At 42.6% G+C, this 27,454-nt stretch overlaps 1 protein-coding gene across 2 annotated transcripts; it reads left to right on the top strand.

Annotated features, from left to right (window-relative positions):
- Positions 1-4,348: 4,348 nt before the first annotated feature.
- On the top strand, positions 4,349-21,906 carry unc119.1 (unc-119 homolog 1). Of its 2 annotated transcripts, XM_017683906.2 has the most exons (6): positions 4,349-4,626; positions 8,575-8,688; positions 11,561-11,669; positions 14,198-14,370; positions 21,198-21,332; positions 21,439-21,906. In XM_017683906.2, exons 1-5 carry the CDS (start codon positions 4,413-4,415, stop codon positions 21,308-21,310), a joined length of 723 nt encoding a protein of 240 aa, XP_017539395.1. In that variant the 5' UTR covers positions 4,349-4,412; the 3' UTR covers positions 21,311-21,332; positions 21,439-21,906. The 2 variants fall into 2 exon arrangements, with proteins under 2 accessions (XP_017539395.1, XP_017539394.1); XM_017683905.2 differs by having other exon boundaries at positions 21,198-21,906.
- Positions 21,907-27,454: the final 5,548 nt, after the last annotated feature.

Raw genomic sequence — 27,454 nt, 5'->3', positions numbered from 1 at the left:
TTTTTTTCGGTGGAGTTTTTTGCCGTCTGCGTTCTCTGTGTGAGGAGCGCGACTTCAGTGCTTCTCTTGCTGAATCGTGGCTCCGTTTGCTGATGGTACACATGCATGTATAGCTGTAGCGTGTTTGTGTCCCAGCCTGAGTGGCCAAACATCCTCCTAACCCCGACTGTATTAATCTGCTCGGCCGTGTCGTTTACATCTCCGAACCATGAAACGAGGGGCGGCCGCCAGCGCCGGCGAGCTCGGGGAGTGGTTCATCAGTATAATCCGTCTTAAAACGATAGTTTAGCCAAAAAGCCGAATTCAACCAGTTTTCCCTTTTACATTTTTACCAAAATGTAGCCCGTCCAGCCGCGGCACGTCTGGGGTGTGAAGTTTGCTTCTTTAATTATTCAAAATTCCCCCATAACTCCGTGTGTGAGGTGTAATCAGAGGTTTAGAGGGTTTGGTGTGAAGCGGTTCAGACGTCTTTACAGTGGTGCTGATGGGAACCAGGCGTCGCCATGACGACAACACAGATATAGACTTTATTTACCATCCAGAACCACCAGAGAACCTACACGAGTCTTCTGAGCTTATATGGAATGTTGATGATGGGAAAACAGTGGAAAATCTGGAGTAATGAGTTCTCTTTGGGGACTATTTTGCCACACAGCGCCCTGCATGTCTCCCTCCACCATGAATGGAGTTGAAGTTCTCTAAACTCTCATAAAACAGCGTCTCAGTCATCAGGCAGTGAATTCAGAACCAGTTCATGTAGGAACTTTCTGTGAGGAGCTTTTAGAGGAACGTCTGGTTCCCATCACCACCACTGTGAGGAGCTTTTAGAGGGACGTCTGGTTCCCATCAACACCACTGTGAACGGTTCTGACTCCCAAGTTTCTCTGGAACGGAGCGCTTCACACCGAACCTGGTGTGCGTTATTAAATGGTGCTAATAATCTCTCATAGACTTGCTTCTGTGCGTTTTGCCACTTTTATGACGCTTCAAACAAAAGTAGTTCCAGTATTTTGAAGAGGGCTCCATGCAGTTGGGGGCGTTTAGGCCAGTGAGCGGAGCGTTGACTCCTATTGCGTTTCAGCTGCGTCAGCCTCGTAGCTCCTGTGCCGAGACTAAAGAAGCAAGCTCCAGACCGGGGACGCGTCGGAGAGGATGGGCTGTGTTTGATCTAAAGGGGGGAGCGGTGTGGTCTGAAAGCCCCCCTCCTCTGTGCGAGGTTCTGCTCGGTCCTGGATCGAGAGGCTAGCGTTTTACTCACGCCTTTGTTTTGGCCTTGTTCATGGTTTGATGCGGAAGATCAGCGCAGTCGTGAAAAGCACCTTTTGTCATTTATTTGCGGAAATCTTAATGATGATCGGCGCCAAAGTCGTGTATTTTTTCCTCGTACACAGTGTGTGTATATAAGGTACTGCGGTCACACCAATATGTTGTGTGCCATACGGTTATTTTTGTCTTTGAATATTTGGAATAATGTTGTTATTATTTTGTCGTCTTCTTTGTTGTTGCTGTTATTGTTGTTATTGGGGTGTCTGGGTTTTTTTTTTTCCATGGCACTGAGGAGTGGCCTTGCTGCTGGACGTGCTGATGTCAGAGTTTTATTGACCATTGATTGGACAGTCAGGCTAACATGCGTCGACTGATGGACAGAGAGGAATAATGAGGCTGGTTACAGGACCGGGGTTTTTGTTTTTATAATATTTTATAATTTAAATGGAAATGGTTTAATATTGCAGTTTTTATTTTTATTTTTTGGAGGGGTTTGAAAAGTAGTCGCTCTTTCCTCAGGATCTTTGATTTACTTTTTATGATGGTTTTAATGGTGATTTTTTGCACTGCCTGCTGTTTGTGTTAAAGCATTGCTTTTTTCCTCCCTTATCTCGGCCGTCTGTCGTCTTTTCTTGTTGCCTTGATTTTCAACACACCCGTTTGTGCTTTATCATTGTGAGTTTTTCTTTTTTTTTGTTTTTGCTGTGTTGCTGGATCATTTTTTGCATGCCTGTTTTTTATCTTTTGCCCCCTTGTTGGTCTCCCGAACAGCCGAAACCGCGCACCGTCAGCTCTTTCTTACCAAATACATACATCCTACCACACAGCCAAAGACTGCCTTCATGCATAACGGTACGCATTCGATGCATGATGTATCCTGTGCTGCACAGACGCCTGGGTGTACAGAGCTAAAGGTGATGGAGACTTTTCTCTGGTTTTGTTGAACACTCCTCTGCTGGACTCCCTGTTCCCCCCGACCTCCTCCTCCTACACGTCTGATGAATTTGGGAACTGGTGAAGGGGCTACACTCTGCGGTCTTTAGGGAAAATTAATCTGAAGCAGGAGCTGCAAACTCATGCTGTTTCTTTTTAATAAATGTGCTATTTTATCTAAACTGGCCTTCATGTTGTATCATTTTGTGCCTGTATTACCTGTAAGAAGGCGCTTTGTGCGAAATTACTGGACCTTACAACTTAAAACAGAACAATCGTTAATGTGATGCGTTCTGTTACCTGTGTGTCTAAGGGGGCAGTCTAGGTAGGTAGGTACTTCGGTACTTATCTACTTAGGTAGGGTAGGTACTTTGGTAGCTACGTAGGTGGATACTTGGGTAGGTACTCACCTAGTTAGGTAGCTACTTAGGTAGGTAGGTACTTATGTAGCTTCTTAGGTAGGTTGGTAGGTGCTTACTTACTTAGGTAGGTACTTAGGTACTGACCCACTTAGGTAGCTACTTAGATACTTAGGTAGGTACTTACCTACTTAGGTAGCTACTTGGATATTTTGGTAGGTAGGTATTTAGGTACTTACCTACTTAGGTAGGTAGGTACTTAGATACTTTATTGATCCCAAAGGTAATGTATCAGCCAGGAGCAGATGCACAACACTGTACAGTAATAGTAATAAGGGTGTAGTCAGTATAACAAGAATGATATATACAAAAGATCCCATCTACAGGCAGATACACAAATAGAAAAATACAACAATGGCCTGGAGGTTAGGGAACCAGCCCCGTGACCGAAAGGTTGCCGGTTCGATCCCCTGGGTCGACTGAAGTGCCCTTGAGCGAGACACCTAACCCCCAACTGCTCCCGGGTGCCGTGGATAGGGCTGCCCACCACTCTGGGCAAGTGTGTTCACTATTATGTGGGTTTTTCACTGCACGAATGGGTTAAACGTAGAGGTGAAATTTCCCCGTTCCAGGACTAATAGGGCTCGTAATGTTAAGGCAGTACGGTTAGTTTATGGATAAAACCTCAATTCGACATTTAAACATTCACACCATTACACCCTTTTTATAAATTCCCCTGTAATTTAGTGGGTGAGTGGTAAAGCGATACAAGTGCATGTATCCCTCCGCGCCGAGTGGATTTTAAGGCCATAATCTCGAATTTTGTTGTTTTTGCTGCTAAATTTTAAAGACAAATCCGTTTTTTTGAGGAATAAAGTGACGTTTGGTGCGGATTTCAAAAATCCGCTTTTATGAACAAAGAATTAGGCTAGAATAAAAACCATGTGCCTAAAATTCCTCCGCGTTCGCGGAATCTATAAACTTTTTAGTGAAAAATCTCAGAAAATTAGAAATAAACCGCGATCGGGTTGAGGAAGTAAACACGGGGAATACGGTCTCCATGGCAACTTCGGACCGCGCTCAGCCAATCAGCGGCGCCGCTCGCTCTCGGCGTGGCTTCTCCATAGTGACGCGCGACGCCATCTTAAAAAACGAGTGGCTCTCGCGTACTGAGGGAGAGCGACTCGGTTCAGCGAACCGATTCGTTCGGACTGTCCGAACAACAGATTCAGAGAGTCACTGATTCATAAGTCAAGCCAAGTTTCTCATCCCGTCCGTCGCGGTTATTTGTTTATTGGTCTTTGAGTCTAAAGCCGTAGGAAAAAGCACGAACGCGTTATAAGATCACATTCAACATCAATTTATTAATTTATTATTTAAAAAAATAACTATTGTTCAAATTTAGCTTATTTATATAGCAATATTTATTTTTTTATATATAGCAAAACCCCTAAGAACCCCTGAGAAGACATGGTGATGATTTTTTAATAAGGCGTGGCCATGAGTTACTACACTGAGGCCAAAAACCTAATATATTAAGGCCATCGGTTATATTAATATATTAATTCGTGGCCTCAACATAGTAACTCGTGGACTCCTTGCATTATTTTTTGGCCACGCCTTATGAAAAAATAACCACCATGTCATTTTAGCGGCTCCATGCATGAACTTCGCATAAACGCTGGAAAGAAACGTTTGATTCAGTGAATTGGTTCGTAATGCTTATTGATGAGAGGAGGTTCAAGGGAACCGATTCGTTTGCGAGTCGGGCATCGCTACTCTCTCACGCTGAAGAAGCGGACGGACGGACGGAGGCAGCGCCGAGAAGAAAAACACCGAACCCGAACCGCGACCATGAGCGCTCCGAGACCGCGACAGGACCCGGCGGCTGCCGCCGTTACTGGACCGGATTCCTCCGGGGAGAGGAAGCAAGGCGGCGGCGCGCTGAAGCGGCTCAAACCCCGCCGGAGCCAGACGGACCGGCGGCCCGCCACCGAGGAGGAGCTGCGCGGGCTGGGCAGAGCCATCTCCCCGGAGGAAGTGCTGGGGCTGCGGACAGTCACTCGGGGTGAGAGGGGGGGAAAGGAAGGAAGGAAAAAACAACCCGAACTGCTCGAGTTTTGCGCGGCAGACGTAAGCAGTTCGCCTAGAAAAGCGTTTAACACCGCGACTGGTAACGTTAAAGGAGAACTCCACCGAATTTTCTGAATTCCTGCGTAACTCAACGGTTAACACGTAAACAGAGCCGTTCCCAGTGGTGGTGATGGGAACCAGACGTCTCCCTCTAAAAGCTCCTACAGAAAGTTCCTACATGAACTGGTTCTGAATTCACTGCCTGATGACTGAGACGCTGTTTTATGAGAGTTTAGAGAACTTCAGCTCCATTCATGGTGGAGGGAGACATGCAGGGCGCTGTGCGGCAAAATAGTCCCCAAAGAAAACTCATTATTCCAGATTTTCCACTGTTTTCCATCATCAGCATTCCAGATAAGCTCAGAAGACTCGTGTAGTTTCTCTGGTGGTTCTGGATGGTAAATAAAGTGTCTATGTCTGTGTTGTCGTCATGGCGACGCCTGGTTCCCATCACCACCACTGTAAAGAGATCTGAACCGCTTCACACCAAACCCTCTGAACCTCTGTTTACATCAGAAACACTGAGTTATGCAGGAATCCACATAGAAAAATCCTATTTAATATAAAATTGTCCTTTAATGCTGTGGCGAGCTTTAGTGTGGCACTACATTACCCAGTGTTCATAGCACAGCATTTCAGAATTATTCAGGTCTTACTGCTGTAAGGAGCTACATGACTACAACACAGATACAGACACTTTATTTACCATCCAGAACCACCAGAGAACCTACATGAGTCTTCTGACCTCATATGGAATGATGATGATGGAAAACAGTGGAAAATCTGGAATAATGAGTTTTCTTTGGGGACTATTTTGCCGCACAGCGCCCTGCATGCTGTGTATCCCTCCACCGTGAATGGAGTTATTATAAGATTTTGGTCTAAAACTTAATTTTAAAGTTGGCTTTTAGAGGGGGATGTCTGGTTCCTATCACCACCACTGTGAACAGTCCCGACTTGGTAAGTTTATCTAGAACCGAGCGTTTCACACCAAACCACTCAGAACCGCTCTGTTTACATCTTGACCATTTATTTATGCAGAGAGGTTTTAAAAATTGGTGGACTTCCCCTTTAAAGCATGGTCAGGTTACTATTAAAAAAGATGGTTCTTCAGTAAATGGTTCTATATAGGACCATCAACCTTCAAAGAACCTTTTGCATGGTGAAGTGGTTCTTCAGACTGGTGGAGAATGTGCTCTAAAGGGTTTTTCTATTGCGAGTCTGTCAAGCCTGTGACAACAGAAGAACCTTTCAGTGCTGCGTAGAACCCCTTTCAAAAAGGTTCTGTATAGAACCATATAAAGCGCATTCTCCGTCAATCCAAGGGAACCGTTCAGGATGCAAAGAACCCTTTAATCATGAAGGTTCATGGTTCTATATAGAACCATTTTCGTTAGCAAAGAACCCTTGAAGCACCGTCTTTTTTACGAGTGTTTATCGTTATCGTGGTAAATTACTTCGCTGTACGTCTCGGTTTGCTTTGCTGAGTATCAGTACTTCCCGACTGCATGTCGGATTACAGGAATTCCATACACGGTCCTGTTTGAGGGATTTAGTGGAGCTCAGTGCAGGAAATGCTCTACTCTCTGAATATAAATATAAAGATTAAGATTAAGTGGCCCTTATTAATCCCACAACGGGGAAATTCCGCTTCCGCATTTTAACCCATCCATGCAGTGAAGCGCCACATACACACTAGTGAACACACACACACTAGGGGGCAGGGAGCACACTTGCCCGGAGCGGTGGGCAGCCCAATCCACGGCGCCCGGGGAGCAGTTGGGGGTTAGGTGTCTTGCTCAAGGACACCTCAGTCATGGACTGTCGGCTCTGGGGATCGAACCGGCGACCTTCCGGTCACAGAGCCGGTTCCTGACCTCCAGCCCACGGCTGCTCCCAGAATACATACACAGTATACTAGAGGTGGGCGTAAAAATCAGTTCTCGGAGGCATTGCGATGTGGACGTGGACGATTCCGAAACGATTCACAAATGTGAAAAATCGATTTTTCCAAATTTTAAATATAACGTACCGCTGACGAAACACAAAAGGCGGAACTTTGCAGAGTGTGGAAGTGCAGCGCCGGACAGTCTGTGGCGGCACGTGACATCAAAAGCTACGGCAGGAGTCGTAACCCAGATGTTAACAAGAGCCATTTTGTCCTTTCAACAGAAATCTGACCACTTTGGGAGCCACGACACTTAATGAGCACTTTACCATCAGTGTGGGCTTGAAATATAATCTAAACTAAAACACTTCGCTCTGCTTTGAGCTTCAGCTCAGCTACAGCTGCTTCTCTCGCATCTCCAGCAGGAAACTTTTCCACTGAAGTACCGTTTCTTGTAAAACGTCTCTCAGTGTTCGACTTTTTCCGAGGCTGAAGTCGCTTCTCATTCGCCAGCTTCTCGTTCTAATTTCCCGTTCTACCTTAAATGGTGCCTGAGAATGTAACCGCTGCACCATTTAAGGTGGAACGGGACAATTCAAAAAAGAATCTGGCGAATGAGACACTTCAGCTTCACGACTTTTTAGTGTTCGTCAGTTTCTCGTTGTAGATTAAACGTATCAGGAAACCAGCTGGACTGACTATAAACACTAATGAGTCCATTCGTCTCCAGATGATCGACGTCCGTCTTAAATCTCTCTCTTTGCCGTTTCGTAGCTACTAGCTGGGCGAGACTGTCGTCTGTGTTGCTATGGTGACCAGCCGTCTGCACTGATCTTCAGGGTTAAAGGGTGAATCAGCAGTTCTACATTAACTCCAGCGTTTAAGACCATTTACTGTTAAACTGTGTTGAAGGATCAGCAGAGCTTTATTTTACTGTAGAGGAGGATTATTTTATTATTACCTGCTGATCTGATTCAGCTGTGGAGCCGCAACAGGGCAGGAAAAGAGCCGCAGGTTGCCGAGCCCTGAGCTCAGCTAGCGTATGGAAGCACTTTGGCTTCTATGGAGTTGGAAAACCGTATTACCTACTCCATCCGTTTTCCGCCCGGTTATAGTTGCTGCCAACCAGAGGACCAGCAATCAAGCCAATTTCAGTGTCATTACTTCCACACACCTTGGAAAGGACGAAACTACAAAATAAAAAAAATCCTGTATAGAAAAAAAGAGCATCGATAATCGTTTTATAATCGCATCGCAGCCTCTGAATCAGAATCGACTCGAATCATGAGGTGCCTAGTGTCTTCCGCCCAGTGACAGCTGAGATAGGCTCCGGCTCTCCCCGTGACCCAGAAGGATCAGCGGTTTAGCTACTAATAACTAAATAATAAAATAAGCAATAAAGCTAGACTAATATAAATAATCGGTGGTCTGTCACCACTGACGTTGAGCTTAGTCCAAGACTAGGCTTAATCCAAGTCTGGGAGACAGGCTTAACGCACTGTGAGGTGTATTTACGCTGAAACGACGGCTCTGCTTTCCCGTTACAGTCTCTCGGTTTTCTCAGTATTTTGTATTCTGCGTAAAATTGCGCCTTGGCAAGTTTAATTATCGTAAATTTAGCCAGCATATCGAATATTTCTCGTGTTGGGATGATTGTAGGCGCGCTGTAAGATTATTTAACTCATTTCTACTTGTTTTACTTTGTTTTAAGTGATTCTGTTGAGTAAAATGATCTCCCTGTATAGAAACGAGCTTGAAACCAGCCAAATGATCTGCCAGTACAGTGAGATCATTTTACATGATAGTCACTTAAAACGAGTAGAAACGTCTCTAAGAAAGCTGCTTAATCTTACAACAAGGCCACATCAATCTCAGAATGAGAGACATTAGACGGCTAAATTTAGGATGTGTTCACTTGCCAAGACGCCGCCGTCTGCAGTGCTTTCTTCGCCGGTGTGGTTTGTGTCTGAATAATAAACTGTGTGTTTTGGACAGACTACCTGTGTAAACCCGAGGACAACGTCTACAACATTGACTTCACACGCTTCAAAATCAGAGACCTGGAGACGGGCACGGTGCTCTTCGAGATCGCCAAGCCTCCACACTCAGGTGGGCCGCCGCCTGTTTACACTTTATGCTGACCAAACGCAAAGACTTTATAAAGACTGAAGTCTTTATAAAGGGGGCAGCCCAATCCGCAGCCCCCTGGGAGCAGTTGGGGGTTAGGCATCTTGCTCAAGGACACCTCAGTCGTGCTGTCGGCTCTGGGGATCGAACGGGTTCCCTAACCTCCAGCCCACGACTGTTTACAAGACTGCAACTAGATTTTTAAGATTATTAATTTACATTTACGGCATTTGGCTGACGCTCTTATCCAGAGCGACTTACAGTTTGATGATTTTACACAGGGAGGCGAAGGTGGTGTTAGGAGTCTTGCCCAAGGACCCAAGGTGGTATAGTGTAGGGTGCTGACCCAGGTGGGGGATTGAACCACAGAAGACAGTGTAGAAGGTAGAGGTGTTAACCACTACACTAACCAACCACCATATTCCCCATCATGCACCTGGTGGGAATTTATGAGCAACTGAGGGTCCATGGGGGTCCTGACCACTGAAGAACAGGGTAACAGAGTATCAGAGAAACAGATGGACTACAGTCTGTAACTGTAGAACTACAGAGAGCAGCTATACAGTAAGTGGAGCTGATAAAGTGGACAGTGAGCGTAGAAACAAGGAGGTGCTCATGATGTCACGCCTGGCCGGTGTAAAATCATAAACTCTCTCACCTTTATTACCACGTCCATAAACACACATGCACAGAATTTTATCGCTATACAACAAAGCTCTGATGACACTATGGGTGTTGTTAACGCTTGCTCTTCATCAAGTCCAGAGCTTAATTTATCATCATTTTTATTATTAATATTATTATTATAGATTTCATGAATCTTTTTTTTTTTCCGTCTGTTCTTGCTTTTATATATACACTCACCGGCCACTTTATTAGGTACACCCTGCTAGTAAAAGGCTGGACCCCCTTTTCCCTTCAGAACTGCCTTAATTCTTCATGGCAGACTTTCAACAAGGTGTTGGAAACGTTCCTCAGAGATTCTGGTTGGTTATTTGAGTTCCTGCTGCCTTTCTATCATCTGGAACCAGTCTGTCCATTCTCCTCTGACCTCTCACATCAACAAGGCATTTTCGTCCACACAACTGACCGCTCACTGGATATTTCCTCTTTTTCGACCGTTCTCTGTGAACCCTAGAGATGGTTGTGCGTGAAAATCCCAGCAGATCAGCAGTTTCTGAAATACTCAGACCAGCCCGTCTGGCACCAACAACCACGCCACGTTCAAAGTCCCTTAAATCCCCTTTCTTCCCCGTTCTGATGCTCGGTCTGCACTTCAGCAAGTCGCCTTGACCACCTCTACAGGCCTAAATGCAGTGAGCTGCAGCCGTGTGATTGGCTGATTAGCTATTCATGTTAACAAGCAACTGAACAGGTGTACCTAATAAAGTGGCCGGTGGTGGTGGGGGGGTTTTTGGACAAAATGAATAAAATAAAAATCATCAAATATTGTGTTGTTCACTCAGATTGTCATGCTGATATCATATGTAATGGAAATAACTTTGTATTAAATTACAGAAAGAATTATTTACACTTTTAGCGCTCTTACACTTTTGACCCCACTGTTACCGTCTGTAAGAACTGGGGAATTAAATTATTAAATTATTAAATTTTAATATTTTTGGTGCTTACATGCTGCGTCTGTTTCATTTACACAGCAGGGAGTTACACGTTGTGAAGTGCAGTGATCTCAGATCTCGTCAGTATATCCAGCATCTCCCACTGAGACTGCTGTAAGCTTATTATGAGGCATTTTTTAGACCTTGACTAGACTTGAGATCTTTTCGCTTGACGATGATCTCATTTCTTGCAGTTAAAAAAAGCAATAAAAAATAATAAAAATGTTTCCTGTGATAAGAGGCTTTAATATTTGTAATAAGTTCTTAGTTTACAAGTCAAATGAATTGTTTTTTCTGACAAATTGATGTTTTTATGTTAATGCATGTCCAAGGATCAAATCAAATCAAATCAAATCAAATTTATTTATATAGCGCTTTTTACGACTGATGTTGTCACAAAGCAGCTTTACAAAAATGGGAATCACAGAATATACAGAACCCCCGTGAGCGCTGAGGCAAGGAAAAACTCCCTCAGAGCTGGAGGAGGAAGAAACCTCGGGAGGACCAAGACTCACATCTAAAGGGGGGACCATCCTACCACGGGTCAGACAACTTATAAGTTAAACATTGAAAAGTCAATTTTACATCCACGCAGTTCTAATATATTCAGGTGTGTATAATCAACAGTGGAAACAATTAGAGTTCATATAGATTTGGATGTGATCTGTAGTGGAGAAGCTGCGTTCCAGAAACTTCCATCAGTCTGGTCAATCAGGGGGACAGGGGGACTTGAGGGTGGGACATCCATCAGTATTGGGCCGGACCGGTGGACAGTCAGTAACTCGGAGGAAGGAAAGATTTAGGAATTAGTTTAGACTGGATTTATGAAGAACAGAAAATTTAAAAAATTATCAGAGATGCTGCTGTAAGACTTGTATTGCATTGAGATGTAATGGCAGACACAGCTGGACAGGCACTTCCTGTTAAGCATTTTTGGAGTGATTGTTGCAGTAAAATCACTTAGTTTTTAATGTGACACACAAAGCTGGAATTTTCTTTGTTTTTTTGGACTACATTTCTGAAATGAACATTTTAAAATATCTTAAAATATGCTGCTTATTTTTGGATTTCAAATACAGCAAACTTAAAGCTGCGCTATGTAAGTTTTGGGGATTTGGAGACCTCTCTGGTGGAAGTGGGTAACTGCGCACAGCATTAGGGCTGAATGCTCTGCACGGAGCTGTGGTATGAATTTTTTTTTTAAATTTATTTATTTATTTTTCTCGTCCTGACAGATTTGGACGAGGAAGACGAAGAAAACGTGGACGTGGACACGAGCGCTGGACGTTTTGTTCGTTATCAATTCACCCCAGCGTTCCTAAAGCTTCGCACAGTCGGAGCCACGTAGGTCAACCCGCACACACAGAGGGTCTCGACGCAGTGTTTTGTTTAAAACGAGCGCAAAATGTCTTTAACAGTTCTGTGCAAAAGTCAGAAACCACCCTTCATTCGTTTAATTTCCAGGCAAAAGAGCCATTAAGTACAGATAATCCATACTGCAGGACATTGAGTGCATTTCCATGCACTTAAAAGGTCTAGATTCCGATTAAGAAGCTGATAATCAGATTTCTCAGTGCATGTGAACTCGCTCTGATTCCTCAGTCTGCGCATGTGTGAAAACAGGCGGCGGTACCAGAAATAAGCGAGCAGCGTCGCCGCGAGACGCAGTAAAACACTTTAGAGTGACGCTGAAACCAAATGCATGACGAAATATAAGATGAAGTTTTACATTAAGTTTACATCACGTCTTGTTCTGTGAGTTTATTGGCTGGTTGTAAAGCCGAAATCCATTTACTGCCTGACTCATGTAGACCTGGAATTCCCCCGTTATCTGATTTCTCAAGAGCACGATAATCAGATTACTGATAAAATCAGATTTCATTGTTATTGGATTATTAAATGAAGGTAAATTTCCAAAACTGGAGTTCAGAAAATGATTAGGAGCTCCAGCGAAAACGGGGCTTTGTAGTTCTACAGTTACAGACTGTAGTCCATCTGTTTCTCTGATACTCTGTTACCCTGTTCTTCAGTGCTCAGGACCCCCATGGACCCTCACAGAGCAGGTACTGTTTGGGTGGTGGGTCATTCACAGCACTGCAGTAACACTGACGTGGTGGCGGTGGTGGTGGTGGTGTGTTCTTGTGTGTTGTGCTGGTCTGAGTGGATCAGACACAGCAGTGCTGCTGGAGTGTTTAAACACCTCAGTGTTGCTGCTGGACTGTGAATAGTCCACCAAGCAAAAACATCCAGCCGGCAGCATCCTGTGGGCAGCGTCCTGTGGGCAGCGTCCTGTGGTCGGCGTTCGTGACCACTGATGAAGGACTAGAGGATGACCAACACAAACTGTGCAGCAGCAGATGAGCTGTCGTCTCTGACTTTACATCTACAAGGTGGACCGACAAGGTAGGAGTGTCTAATAGAGTGGACAGTGAGTGGACACAGTGTTTAAAAACTCCAGCAGCACTGCTTTGTCTGATCCACTCACACCAGCACAACACACTGACACACCCCCACGTCAGTGTCACTGCAGTGCTGAGAATGACCCACCACCCAAACAGTACCTGCTCTGTGAGGGTCCATGGGGGTCCTGACCACTGAAGAACAGGGTAACAGAGTATCAGAGAAACAGATGGACTACAGTCTGTAACTGTAGAACTACAGAGTGCAGCTATACAGTAAGTGGAGCTGATGAAGTGGACGGTGAGTGTAGAAACGAGGAGGTGGTCAGAGTGTTATGCCTGACCGGTGTGACGTCCACACATGGTTACCCTGCTTAAATAAAGAGTTAAAGGTGTAAAATGAAAGACTGAGTGCTGCACCTGCAGCCTCTCCTGAGCTCTGTTCCACTGAGTCTCTCACTTCTCACTGAGATGAGAAGCTGCTCTGCAGTTTCTCTGAGGGACCGAGTCGTTTCTTCTTCTCAGGAGTGTGTGATCTGGTCCCAGCGTCGTCGCTGTGCTGCGCTGGTCAGCGCTGGTCAGTGCTGACGGACGGTGACGGCTCTGTTTACTCACACTTTTACACAAAGGCTCTGTGTTATGCTGACTGCTCTACCGCGTTATTAGCCAGTCCACGAGCTGATGAATAAGTCATGAGTCGACACAATCAGGGCCTTCAGTCTGATGTAAGCAGGCCCTTCAGAATAATAAAGAATATTAATATGATAATCCGTCCGCTGTGTTTGCCTTTTTAATGCTAAGTCACAGTCACTTCTATACACAGCGACGTGTCAATAACATTCATTATTCATTTACTGGGAAATGAACAGATGCACATTTTCACCAAGATCATATGAAAGTGTCATTTACCCTTCTCCCCCTCCTCCTCCCATCTGTTTCTCTCCACCCACCTCTCTCTCTCTCTCTCTCTCTCTCTCTCTCGCTCTTTCTTTCTTTCTTTCTTTCTTTCTTTCTTTCTTTCTTTCTCTCTCTCTCTCTCTCTCTCTCTCTCTCTCTCTCTCTCTCTCTCTCTCTCCCCCTTTCTCTTTCTTTCTCTCTCTCTCCCCCCTTCTCTCTCTCTCTCTCTCTCTCTCTCTCTCTCTCTCTCTCTCTCTCTCTCTCCCCCCCTTCTCTCTCCCTCTCTCTCTCCCCCCTTCTCTCTCGCTCTCTCTCTCCCCCCTTCTCTCTCGCTCTCTCTCTCTCTCCCCCCTTCTCTCTCTTGCTCTCTCTCTCGCGCTCTCTCTCTCCCACCTTCTCTCTCTCGCGCGCTCTCTCTCCCACCTTCTCTCTCCCACCTTCTCTCTCTCTCCCACCTTCTCTCTCTCTCTCTCTCCCACCTTCTCTCTCCTCTCTCTCTCTCTCTCTCTCTCTCTCTCTCTCTCTCTCTCTCTCTCTCTCTCTCTCTCTCTCTCTCTCTCTCTCTCTCTCTCTCAGTGTGGAGTTTACTGTAGGCGATCGGCCCGTGAACAGTTTCCGGATGATTGAGAGGCATTACTTTAAGGACCGCCTCCTGAAGAACTTCGACTTTGATTTTGGGTTCTGCATCCCGAACAGTCGCAACACGTGTGAGCACATCTACGAGTTCCCCCAGCTACCAGACGACCTCAGTAAGTGCACGTTTAGTCTCGGAGACAAACCCAGCCGGATCTGAAGTTCTTAGAATAAAAACACAGCATATGTGACATGCGTCATATTCGTCATCGCGGATTCCAGCCAGCGAGGGTGACGTTCACGAAACTTTACCCAATGCCCTGCTAGGATGACCTGAAATATAGTCAGCCATGGCGACTTTTGGGGGCAGTCTTGGGCTGGAGGTTGGGGAACCAGCCCTGTGACCAGAAGGTCACTGGCTCGCTCCCCGGAGCTGACAGTACATCCCTGAGGTGTCCTTGAGCAAGACACCTAACCCTCAACTGCTCCCCAGGCACTGTGGATAGGGCTGCTAGTGTGTGTGTTCACTAGTGTATATGTGGTGTTTCACTTCACGAATGAGGTGAAATTTCCCCATTAATAAGGAACTAATAAGGGTCACTAAATCTACCTTAATATTAATCTAACTTTCAGTAGCCACTGAGCTAGTAGTGGGTGATATAGCAAAAATATAAAAACTTTGAATACAAATCATTTTAATTTAACATTGTACACATAGCAGGGTGTCTTTGATGATGTAATGGAATATTCATAGTATTTATATTTAAAAGTATGTGTCATGTTGCACTGAACAGACAGATGTGCGAAACACATTCAGAACTATCTGCATAAATGTGATGCAACATTAAATTAATCAGCAGCGTTCAGGAAGTTGAGTAATAACTGATAACGTATCTGTATCTGTGCTGATATTCCTGAAACCACATCATATAGGAGCTCATATAGAACATAGCCAGGCACTTTTTTAGTGTCAAACATTATTGTAGTACATCCTAAAAGATGCATGTACAGTGTAAATATACATTGGCAGTGTAATGTATTATATGACCTTGTTGATTAAATCTTAGTTTTGTTAGCTGCCAGGTGGTAGGTGACTGAGGAGTCTGGGGGTAGGGGGGTGGGGGGGGGGTGTTGATTAGATGCATCATGAAATCTCAAATTGTAACAAAATTTGATTGATTTGGTGTAGGTAGGGCTGGGCGATAAAACGATAACGATAATTATCGCGATATAACTTTTCCTCGATATAGCGATTAAAGACGTGCGATAAATTTTTGATGTAATGCACCATCACACTTCCACGTTCAGTGAAAGCCCTGGTAGCGTTTTCTACTGCAAGGAGAAGAGCAAGTAACCTGCGACCTGTTCTCCTGTGACCAAGTGTGAGTGACGAGATCAGTGGTGTCACTATACTGGATTAGAGTGAACTTGCCTTTTTCTGTACATCCTAACAAGCTTTAGCAGCATTACATCTCAGTCCTACAGTCATATTTCAGTCCTACAGTCCATACATCACAGTCCTGCAACACTCAAAAAGTCATATTTTTAGTATTGGTGCATTCCCAAGCAACGAAAGCGAAAGAAAGAAGTGCTTTCATGTGAGTTACAGCCCTGATTTAAACAAAAGTTAACTGAGGAAGCTGTGAGGCACTGGAGAGCGGGAGAACACTAGCTGTTTTCAGAAGCAGCTCCATCACTCGCACAACACGGCAAATTGATGATACTGTAGATCAAACGCGAAACAAAAGCTCCGCTTTCGGTTTAAACGTAGCTAAAAGGAGGACTCTGTCTGTGTTGATATTGCAGTTCACCCCTTAAACCCTATGATAGAATAGAGAAACCCAGTTGTCTGCTGGGCCAGCTGGTGTCTGAGTACTGTGATGTGCTCTGGCATGGCTGTATTCTGGCTGATGGCAGTAAGACGGCGTGATCCATCACTGATGTATTGAGCCAGTGATGTTCGCTGTTTGTACTAAGTTGGCGTTGTTGAGACACTAAACAGTTCAGCGCTGTTTTTGGCCACTTGTTTAGCGTTTGTAACGGGACAGCTGAGCGCTCATCGCCAGACAGATAAAAAGAATCTGTTTTCTTTCTTAAATTATGACTGTTACAAAAGCTGCGGCTGAGCTTTTCCAGCTGATAAAAACAGCTCACCAGACACTGTCTCCCACCGTCCCATGACGGATAAGTGAAATGTTCTGCTGTTTAACGAGTGCTTGTCATGGTCCGACCATAAAGGATGGTCTAAAACGGTGATTAACCACCCAGGAGCAAAAATCAGCCTTCAAACTTGGACATTTATCGTGACATGTATCGATATCGAATGATATGAATAACATTTTTTGCCATATCGCCCAGCTGTAGATGTAGGGTTGTGTAATGTTAACCTATCTGGCATATGACGATGTGTACTGCAAAATATCGCGATGAACGATGACGGGTCAGTCAGTATCCATCGTACTTTTCTCAGTTATGACTGAAATATTCGGGTTAGGCAGTGGGAGTATCTTTTCAGCACTGTTTCTAGCGAAGTCAAAGGAAGCGTGCTCATTTTTTAAGCTTGTGTTTTGTCCTATTTAATGTCTCTGAGGTGTTTCTGGGACAATGTGTCATTTGTAGCTGTCAGTACAGCAGAGAAAAGATGAAAATTATGGCAAGAGCAGCAATGCTACGGCATAAACAGCCCCGAGCTTCAGCAGACCTGAGTGTGCGGCTTTATGATGACTCCTCGAAAAAGAAGTTTTTGGTCATAAATGGATGCGTGTAAGACTGCAAAGATCATATAACAATGTAGGTAAATTGTCTGAGCTGTTTTTAGTTTGTTTATTTAAAAAAAAAAAGGGGGGCGATATGGCTTCTACTGTTTCATTTAAAAAGCTCTATAATGTTCATATGATCCACACAGTCGCTCTGACAGACTGTAATACACTACAGGAAGCGTAGGGGGCGATACGGCCTCTACTGTTTCATTTAAAAAGCTCTATAATGTTCATATGATCCACACAGTCGCTCTGACAGACTGTAATGCACTACAGGAAGCGTAGGGGGCGATACGGCTTCTACTGTTTCATTTAAAAAGCTCTATAATGTTCATATGATCCACACAGTCGCTCTGACAGACTGTAATACACTACAGGAAGCGTAGGGGGCGATACGGCTTCTACTGTTTCATTTAAAAAGCTCTATAATGTTCATATGATCCACACAGTCGCTCTGACAGACTGTAATACACTACAGGAAGCGTAGGGGGCGATACGGCTTCTACTGTTTCATTTAAAAAGCTCTATAATGTTCATATGATCCACACAGTCGCTCTGACAGACTGTAATACACTACAGGAAGCGTAGGGGGCGATACGGCTTTTACTGTTTCATTTAAAAAGCTCTATAATGTTCATATGATCCACACAGTCGCTCTGACAGACTGTAATACACTACAGGAAGCGTAGGGGGCGATACGGCTTCTACTGTTTCATTTAGAAAGCTCTATAATGTTCATATGATCCACACAGTCGCTCTGACAGACTGTAATACACTACAGGAAGCGTAGGGGGCGATATGGCTTATTGTTTCTATTATAGACGAAACTTTGAATGATTGCAATGACAAGACAGAACAGAAGTAGAACGAAGAAGGCAGGATAGTCAGATTAGTTGATTAATCGATTATGAAAATAACTCCGGCCTGGAATGTGTGCAGTGTAGGACAGTATTGGATTATCAAAAACTGCATTGAAGACTTTTTTCACACCTTATAGTAGAAACGTTAACATTTTTACTCCTCCTTAACCCTCAGCTCCTCTCAGCTCATACAGGAAGTGATGGTTATATTCATTTTTACATGTAGATCAGGAGTGTCCAACGTTCAGCCACAAGGCCGAATGCAGCCAACAGACAGGTTTTAATCTGCCTGTATCTTCTGTTTAAGAGTGTGTTATAAGTGGCCCACCAGCCAGTACGCTGCAGTTCTTCATTTCACCTGATGGTGACAGCAGTAAAATTAGTTTAATGCACTGCAGTAACGAAGTTAGCTAACGTTAAGAGCCTGTCTTCTCTGACTGACCAGCAGTTTCATTTACTGACCAACATTTACATAAATGTAAATTTATTTTATTTATTTATTTATTGTAAAAGCCCCTCAAATGAACAGAACCTGTGTTTTATGATCTCCACATTTCACTATACGCTTCCAATTCACTGCTGAAAGCCAAAAATCTCCGCCGCTCTTTGTGTTGTTTTGTAAAAGTGATGTTTCCAGAGAAGATCACTGAAGAGACGCCGTCTGTTTATAGTTTAGAGCCCAGATTTGGGGAAAAACGGGTCGACTTTCAGTAGAAAAACAAACTGAGTTCAGCTTCTTTTATTATAAGGGTTTAAAATGACGTCACCGTCTATTAGACTGGAGAGAAGAGCTACAGCCTCACACGACGCCCAGCTTCTGAATGGAGCTTATGGAATATGAACGTTATGAAGAACATGACCGAGAGCGGTTTGGACCCACCGGTGGTCTCGAGGAGGTTAAAAGGTTAAGGCAGAACTAAAACTATTTATGCTGGTTCTCGTTTAATAAAGTGATTTCTGAATATGGTTGCTGCCTTTATCTGATCTGTAAAAACTTCTAAGATATATGAACGTATAGATTTTTGGTTAGTTTGTCTCATAACGTATTTTTTGAACAAGTAAACATTGGAATAATAATATACTTGGTATGTTAGACATGTTTTAATGTTACTCTTACTCTTAAACAGTCTGTGCTTACTGATCCAAGCTGCTCTGAGCAGTCCAGCAATAAAAGAAGCCTCATGCATATTTTATACAGTGATGGGAAACGGTCACCAAAAGAACACTCCGATTCTATGCACAGATAGTTTGAAAATATTTTGGATTATTTGTGAATAACATTTAGGCCCTCTGGCATTTCGGCACGGTGCAATCTGGCCCTCTCTGAAAAAAGTTTAGAGACCTCTGATCTAGATCCGTCCTCCTAAAAGCTAAAAGCTTTAAATTATTCAGCACAGTAAAAATCAACTTTGGCCAACAGAAGTAAAATATTGGCCTGACCTTTGACTGACCCTCAGTCTGACCAAGCTTGGAACAGATTTCAAGCCTCAGGTTACGCCGAGCTCAGCTGAGGAACGATTATATAAAGGCCTTGTTGCACAGTTTGGAATCAGCTGTCGATATTCATACTTACTGTTCTTGTTTTGCTTTATGTAAAATACTGTAGATTGAAAAATATTACAAACCAGTTTAAAGGTTTTTATAGTTTTTATTTTATGTTTTTTGGGAACGAGACAGAAAGGTCTTGTCAAGTTATCTGCTTTGAGATTTGATCACCGCTTATTGAAATGTATGTAAATTTAATAATTAATAGTAACAGGATTGACTTGTTAAACTTGATGGATGACTTATTGTTCTGCCATTATTCTGCCATCTTCATCAGATCAAATGATGGCATTTTCTCCGAGTCATCCTAAATTTGTGACCGTGTGGACGCTATAAACAGACATGCTGACGACAACAGGGTATGAGGGCACAAAGGAACAATGGCATTTTCCTAAACTCTAAAACCTTTTTAAATTCACTTTTTCATAGCAAAATATGGCCATTTAATGACTTCACAATCAGTAATAAGTTTAATTTGGAGCGAAAATAATTGTATACGTTTTCTAGTGGAAGTTGCATTAATGGAACTGAGGGACAAATAAATCATCAACGTAACTATTACTCTTGCTTTTGGCTTTAAATAGTAAAAGATTTTCCCTTCATCCAGAGTGGGGACTTCAGAGTCACACTGGAGTTGATTTTGACTCAAAACACAACTTGGACTTCCCCTTATATGACTCGCAACTTGACTCAGACTTGGTACTTCAGTGATTCAAGATTTCAGTGATTAAACTTGGACCACTAATGTTAAAATGACGGAATAATAATTAGTAATGAATAATATGGCTCACACTTGTACTCCACCCTGACTCACAACATAGACTTGAGATTCAACTTGGACTCAAACCCCAAAGCCTTGAGACTGGACTTCAACTCACACTTCATAGATCCAACACTCGCAACCTCTGAGACTCAAGACTTCCACACAACCCAGAGACACGAGACTCAATTTAGACTCACCACCAAGAGACTTGAGACTTTACTCAGTCACACCTCAGAGACTCATTCAATTCAGACTTGCGACCCAGAGACTTCACTCGCATTCGCAGCCTAGAGACGCAAGACCCAACTCGGACTCACAATCCAAAGATTTGAGACTCACGTTAGTCTCAAAGCCCAGACACTCGAGATTTGCCTCACAGTCGCACCTCAGAGACGTAAGATTCAGCCCAGTTTGGCAACCAAGAGACTTGACTTGCACTTGCAGCCTAAAGACTTGGGGCCCAACTCACTTGGGGAACAACTCAGAGATTCAAGACTCAAGTTGGACTCGCAACCCAGAGACTTGAGACTCAACTCAGACTTGCAACCCAGAGAGTTGAGACTTAATTCTCAGTCACACCTCAGAGACTTGAGATTCAACTCAGACTTGCAACCCAGAGACTTCACTCACACTCATAACCTAGAGACTCGTGACCCAACTCAGATTTGCAACCCAGATTTTTGAGACTCAAGTTGGACTCTCAACCCATAGACTTGACTGAGACTCACAACCCAGAGACTCGAGACTCCTGTTGGACTCGCAACCCAGAGACTCGAGAATCAAATTGGACTCGCAACCCAGAGACTCATAACTCTACTCAGACTCACAACCCAGAGAGTTGAGACACAAGTTGGACTTGCACTCCATAAACGTGAAACCGGTCACTGACTTGCACTTGCAAGCCAGAAACTTGAGACTCGCATTTAGCAACTTATGAACACCTGTGCCCTCATCATTTGAAAAATCGTACTGTTTTTTAAAAATATGCATTATAACTAAAAAGTGCACAGTGTCCTATTTTGCCTGTTTTGTTTGAATGACCTTCCGATCGAATACTAAACTGTTTCTCTCTGCAGTTCGTCAGATGGTGGAGCACCCGTACGAGACGAGATCAGACAGCTTCTACTTTGTGGACAACAAACTCATCATGCACAACAAAGCAGACTACGCTTACAATGGAGGCCAGTGATGCTGCTGGGGGAGTTCAGGATGTATGTGTGAATGTGTATGGTGTAACGATAGGACCACCCCTTCACTCCAAACACATTGTCTTCACCAGGCTCTCTCTCTGTCTCACACACTCCCCCTCTGTAACAGGACCAGCTGTTGCTTCAGCGTTTTATTCCGCACGCTGCCTCCACTGCCGAAAATTTGGCCAAAAAAGGAACAACCCGCCTCCTCTCCGTGTGTGCTACTCAGTTCGAGGAATCATTTATACCTCACGCCCACCACTGTGTGGGAATGACATTAGAAACCAACTTTCTAACAGGTCATCTCCTTCCATCCCACATTTAGTTTGGCTTTAACAGTTGAGTCAGTGGACTTTTGTTGCTTTTTGTTGAGGCAGCAGAGGCTCAACGGCTAAAATTAGCATCTTTATCTGATCAGATCTGTGTGGTTTCTCTTTAGAGAATTCCCCTAACCAGGCTCCGCCCACAAATGTTCTTACGTAGCTACTGTTGCTGGATTGGACAAACTTTACAGAACACTGGGGGAAAAAATCCCATTCAGCCTAACGAGAAACTGTAGAACAGACTCGGTTTATATCACAATACCTACATTTAGAGCCGGTTATTCATTCAGCCTAATGAGAAACTGTAGAACGGACTCGGTTTATATCACAATACCTACATTTAGAGTCGGTTATTCATTCAGCCTAATGAGAAACTGTAGAACAGACTCGGTTTATATCACAATACCTACATTTAGAGTCGGTTATTCATTCAGCCTAATGAGAAACTGTAGAACGGACTCGGTTTATATCACAATACCTACATTTAGAGTCGGTTATTCATTCAGTCCAATGAGAAACTGTAGAACAGACTCGGTTTATATCACAATACCTACATTTAGAGCCGGTTATTCATTCAGTCCAATGAGAAACTGTAGAACAGACTCGGTTTATATCACAATACCTACATTTAGAGCCGGTTATTCATTCAGTCTAATGAGAAACTGTAGAACGGACTCGGTTTATATCCCAATACCTACATTTAGAGCCGGTTATTCATTCAGTCTAATGAGAAACTGTAGAACGGACTCGGTTTATATCACAATACCTACATTTAGAGTCGGTTATTCATTCAGCCTAATGAGAAACTGTAGAACGGACACGGTTTATATCACAATACCTACATTTAGAGCCGGTTATTCATTCAGCCTAATGAGAAACTGTAGAACGGACTCGGTTTATATCACAATACCTACATTTAGAGTCGGTTATTCATTCAGTCCAATGAGAAACTGTAGAACAGACTCGGTTTATATCACAATACCTACATTTAGAGCCGGTTATTCATTCAGTCCAATGAGAAACTGTAGAACAGACTCGGTTTATATCACAATACCTACATTTAGAGCCGGTTATTCATTCAGCCTAATGAGAAACTGTAGAACGGACACGGTTTATATCACAATACCTACATTTAGAGTGAAACAAATGAATAACTGGCTGTAAATGTAGATATTGTGATATAAACTGAGGTTAAATGCCATTTTTACCAGTATTCTGTAAATCCATTCCAACTTCACAACAGTAGCCGTGATATAATATTTTTGTGGACAGAGCCTGGACAGGTGAACTGTCTGTGTCTAAATCTGAAGTTTTCTCATTGCACGCTCAATCTTGAGGGAAACAGCTGGGTTGTCTAAGCTCAGGTGTGTTTCAGTGAAAGTGAAGCTTGTTTGTGGGAATGGGTCCAAACGCTTGATAACAAATGGAGGGAGACGGCAAAAAAAGGGTCCTCTTAACACAGTCTCTCATCGAGCTTATCATTAACCGTGTGAAAATAAAGGACTGTGTCTACACCGCAGGTTTCCACACCTGCTACGCCTTCACACGGCCAGTGCTCACGTCTGCAGAACCATGCCGTCGGGCTGTGGAGAGGCTGTAGAGATAAGGACGGGACTCTGCTTACTTTTCTAAGGAATGTGCCACAATTTTTCAACCTAATCTCTGTCAGCGGAAACAACTGCCCGTTGACCTCTATCATAAGTGTGGTCTTAGTCGGCAGTTTTTCTGCTCTGTATTAAGTGTGGTGAACCGTGTTGAAATTATTGTCAGTGCTAATCGATACAGATACAGCAGATGGATATTAGGTTTTAAAAATTGCTGGGCTCCTTTAATACCACAAATGAGCTCTTGACTTTATTGCTGTTGTGAGAAAATCATGTATTTCCAAAACACTATAAGAGAAGAGGGAAACACTCTTAAGCTTTACGTCTGGCTTTGTTTTTAAAATGACTTTCGGTTTTATCGATCTATTCCTAGGACGATGTAAAGGGCAGCTGTTCTCAGATGTTTTTTTTTTTTGTTTGTTTGTTTTTTAAAAGATTTTCTTAGGACGGCAACAATTTGCTGCATCATTTGCCAAAATACAAACTTCTAGTCCGAGCTAGCCTAATGTTTCACAGTGCTAGCTGATTTTCCACAGTAATAGATAGCTACCTAGCCATGCAGGGCTAGCACGTTAGCTGCACACTAAAAAGGTGGTTCTTGAAGGCTGCTTTAGTGCGTATAGAACCATTTCATCCTTAAAGTGTTCTTTCCATGGTTATACGGTTCTTCAGATTCTTGGAGAATGTGTTCTAAATGGTCCTACGTAGCACCAAAAAGGGGTTGACATCTTAGCAACAGCAGAACGCTTTTTAGTGCTGTAAAGAACCACATACAACACATTCTCCGTCTCTGAAGAATTTTACCATGTAAAGAACCATTTAAGTTACTAAAAAACACTTAAAGAACCATCTTTTTAAAGCGTGTGGCTGTTTTTTTCCTCAGAACTAACTCGCTGGCTAATGTTTCCCAATGCTAGCGCTCAAGCTAGCTGGTTTTAGCATGTCTGCTGTTTCAGCCAAGCAGTTTCATCAGACTTTCCCATTTTTATCCCCTTTTTCTCCAGATTTGGTTTTGCGGTTTAATGGAGGTTGTCGTGTGTCTTTGTTCTGGCTGTTAATCTCGGGGAGCCTGGGCTCCGTCTGTGTTTGACGTGTGTGAGGGCTCTCCGTGTCAGAGGCATCTGCGTTTCTTTGTTTTTCTTTGAGTTTGTGTCTAATGCAGAAGTTTGGGCTCTCAGAACCGCTGCTCAGAAGCTCGATGTTATTAACGCTCATTTACTGTCAGAATAATGCTGCACAAATCTGTACAGAACATCCTGTACGGTGCAAAACGAGACACCTTAGCCAGTGAAATCATCGTAAACCCAGTCAGGTTATCTAATATTTCTCATTTTGACACTGCTCTGTGAGAAGACCGTAAGATGATCCAACCTATTTCTAGACATTTGTACTTATTTTAAGTAATTATATGTACTGGTGGGCGATATGGCAAAGCACAATATTGCGATGCTCCAGGAAATTTTGAGGATACACAACATTTTTACAGGCATCTGATCAGTTGGAACAGACAACATAGGCCAAAACTGTGAATACAATGATTTTATCCAATATTTATTCCATTTTTGGCAGTAAGGCCAGTTAAACGGGGCAAATTTCGCTGTTTGTATAATGAAATATGCAGTTGGTCAGTGTCTACAAGGACTGATGATATCCATGTTAGCATATTGTTAACAATATATCGGTGCTGTTGGAAGAAAACCTCTTATCTCAATTTTTGATGTTTTTCAGTTTTTGACATAATGTGAAAGTACCTGTTGCCCTTTACATTGTGTGAAAATTTCATGACGAATGGACCAAAAGAAACGGCCCAAAATTACTTCTTTCCAAGTCTGGTTCCATTGACTTCCATTAAAAGTAAAGTAGGTTTTTTCCTTCTCCTGTAAAGTCACCATTTTGGAGGTACAAGGTTTTCTTCTGACAGCAGAGATATATTGTCGTATTGCCCAGCGCTTGTTTTATGTAGAGATGATTTTATTCCATTAACAGGTAGTTTTGCTTGATCACTAAATTATCTGCCAGTGCGGTGAGATATTCTGACTAGATAAATGTACTTAAAACAAGCGAAAGTGTCTTGAAACAGTGTAAATTGGGGCAATCGTGGGCTGGAGGTTAGGGAACCAGCCTTGTGAAATTTCCCCGTTGTGGGACTAATAGGGGCCACTTAATCATCTAAAAATGATCTCACTATGAGAAGAATTGGACTTGTTAACTCGATTTTTAAGACGACTTCACTTAAAAAGTTAGCATTTTTGCAGGGTGGTGACTTGCTATGGTCATTCCAATACAGACGACAGTGCTAAATGCATTGACCGTTCCATTCCACTGTGTTTTAGTCTGAGCTTTTGTTTAGTTTTGTTTATTATTGGGTACTATCTATTTCTATTTGCTTTTTTTTTTATTATTATTATTATTATCATTTTATTTTAAGGAGTAGCTTCGCATTTTCACAATGCTAAACGGACGCTGTTCATTTTGATTTCTTTTCAGCTTTCTTCACTAAACCATTCCTTTGACATACAGCTTGACCGGTTCACGTTACTAAGTTGTTCAGTGTTTTAGAGAGGCAGAACCTGGAGCCGGAGATTTTTACTGATAAATCATTAATAGAGGGTTATTAATAATTCCCTCTACCCTTCATTCCACACTCCCTGAGACTGTCTCTTGCTCCGGAAAAACGGAATTCGAAATCAAATAAAAATCAGGGTGAGCACAGAGGTTTGTAGGAGATGGTAGAGCGAGTATTGCTGTGAACTCTCTCTCTCTTTTTGTAACTGTAGTGGCTATTGTAAACGCTAAAATGCTTTTTGAAAACTGGGCCCAGATCAGTTTCTCAATTCTTCTGCTCCTGAAGTGTCCTTACAAACGTACAGGGTGTGGAAATGCAGTCGGATTTCGCAGTAGAGCTGCGCCATACGGACAAAATACTTCTGATTTTTAATATTTCAGCACTGAGCCGTGCTGCATTTTACCTTCAGTCAGTAATGTGAGACGGATAAAGACTGTCCTGCATCGTTCTAACCAAAATTACTTCCGTTCAATTACACGAATACGTCGATTCGTTAAAGCGCCCACAAACTCATCTGGAGCTGTGATTGGTCAGGACGCTCACAGCACCCAGAAAAATGCACTGTGGCTGGTTAGAGGCTCGTTTGCACATTGCAGCCTTCTGTGATGCCGCAACACTGCAAAAAATGATATCTTGTCAGTTGAAAGCGTCTTAAATGTTGTCAATATGTCTAATTTTTCAAATATTGTAAGATTATTCACTATAAAAAATGACACTTTGAATTTGAGTTCACTGACATTTAATTGTTGTTATTGTAGTATTATTATTATTATTATTATTATTATTATTATTACAAATTATTGTTCTGCCAACTTAATATTAGAGCTCAAAATAAGAACCAAGTTTATTTGCTTTTGTCATTTTTCCAGTCTAGTTTTTACTTTTAAGGCATTTTATCTGGAAACATTCATGTTTTATTGGCAGATCACTTTGCTTGTTTCAGTAAATAATGTACGTAGATAACTAGTAGTTTTACTTACTTACTTGACTTAACTTAGTTTTACTTACTTACTTACTTGAAACGTTTACTTACTTAATAATTACCTTTACTAGATAAAATTACTTACTTGACAATTTTACTTAATTACCTTTTACTGGAGAAAATGTCTTACTTGATACATTTACTTACTTAATAATTACCTTTACTAGATAAAATTACTTACCTGACAAACCTACTTAATAATTCCCTTTACTAAAATTACTTGACAAACTTAATTAATTTTATCTAGTAAAGGGAATTATTACTTGATACATTTACTTACTTAATAATTTACTTTTTACAAGATAAAATTACTTACCTGACAAATTTACTCAAGTAAATGTATATAGTAAATGTAATTATTACTTGATGCATTTACTTACTTAAACATTACTTTTACTAATAGTACTATTTACATACTTGATAAATTTTACTTAATAGTTACTTTTTCACTAAATAAAATGTCTTAAGACTAACTGTAAAGTCTAGAAACAGGCTAAATAATCATAAGATTCTCTCAGCGGTCTCATAATGAGAGATCTTCGATGAATTCACTACTTTTAACATGATTTCATTTGCCAAGGTATCATTTACAGTGTACTGCAAATATCAGTATCGTGATGATGGCTAATAATCGATGTATTGTGCAACACAGTCGTGAACTCAGGCTG

This window comes from Pygocentrus nattereri, chromosome 29 (assembly GCF_015220715.1).
Source record: "Pygocentrus nattereri isolate fPygNat1 chromosome 29, fPygNat1.pri, whole genome shotgun sequence".
In the NCBI taxonomy this organism is placed as follows: domain Eukaryota; kingdom Metazoa; phylum Chordata; class Actinopteri; order Characiformes; family Serrasalmidae; genus Pygocentrus; species Pygocentrus nattereri.
This window is presented reverse-complemented; position numbering and strand designations above follow the sequence as displayed.

Coding starts and splice junctions, on each gene's coding strand:
- unc119.1 (XM_017683906.2), top strand. CDS start 4,413: ATGAGCGCTCCGAGACCGCGACAGGACCCGGCGGCTGCCGCCGTTACT. Junction 8,689..11,560: donor CGCCAAGCCTCCACACTCAG/GTGGGCCGCCGC, acceptor TCGTCCTGACAG/ATTTGGACGAGGAAGACGAA. Junction 14,371..21,197: donor CCAGCTACCAGACGACCTCA/GTAAGTGCACGT, acceptor TTCTCTCTGCAG/TTCGTCAGATGGTGGAGCAC.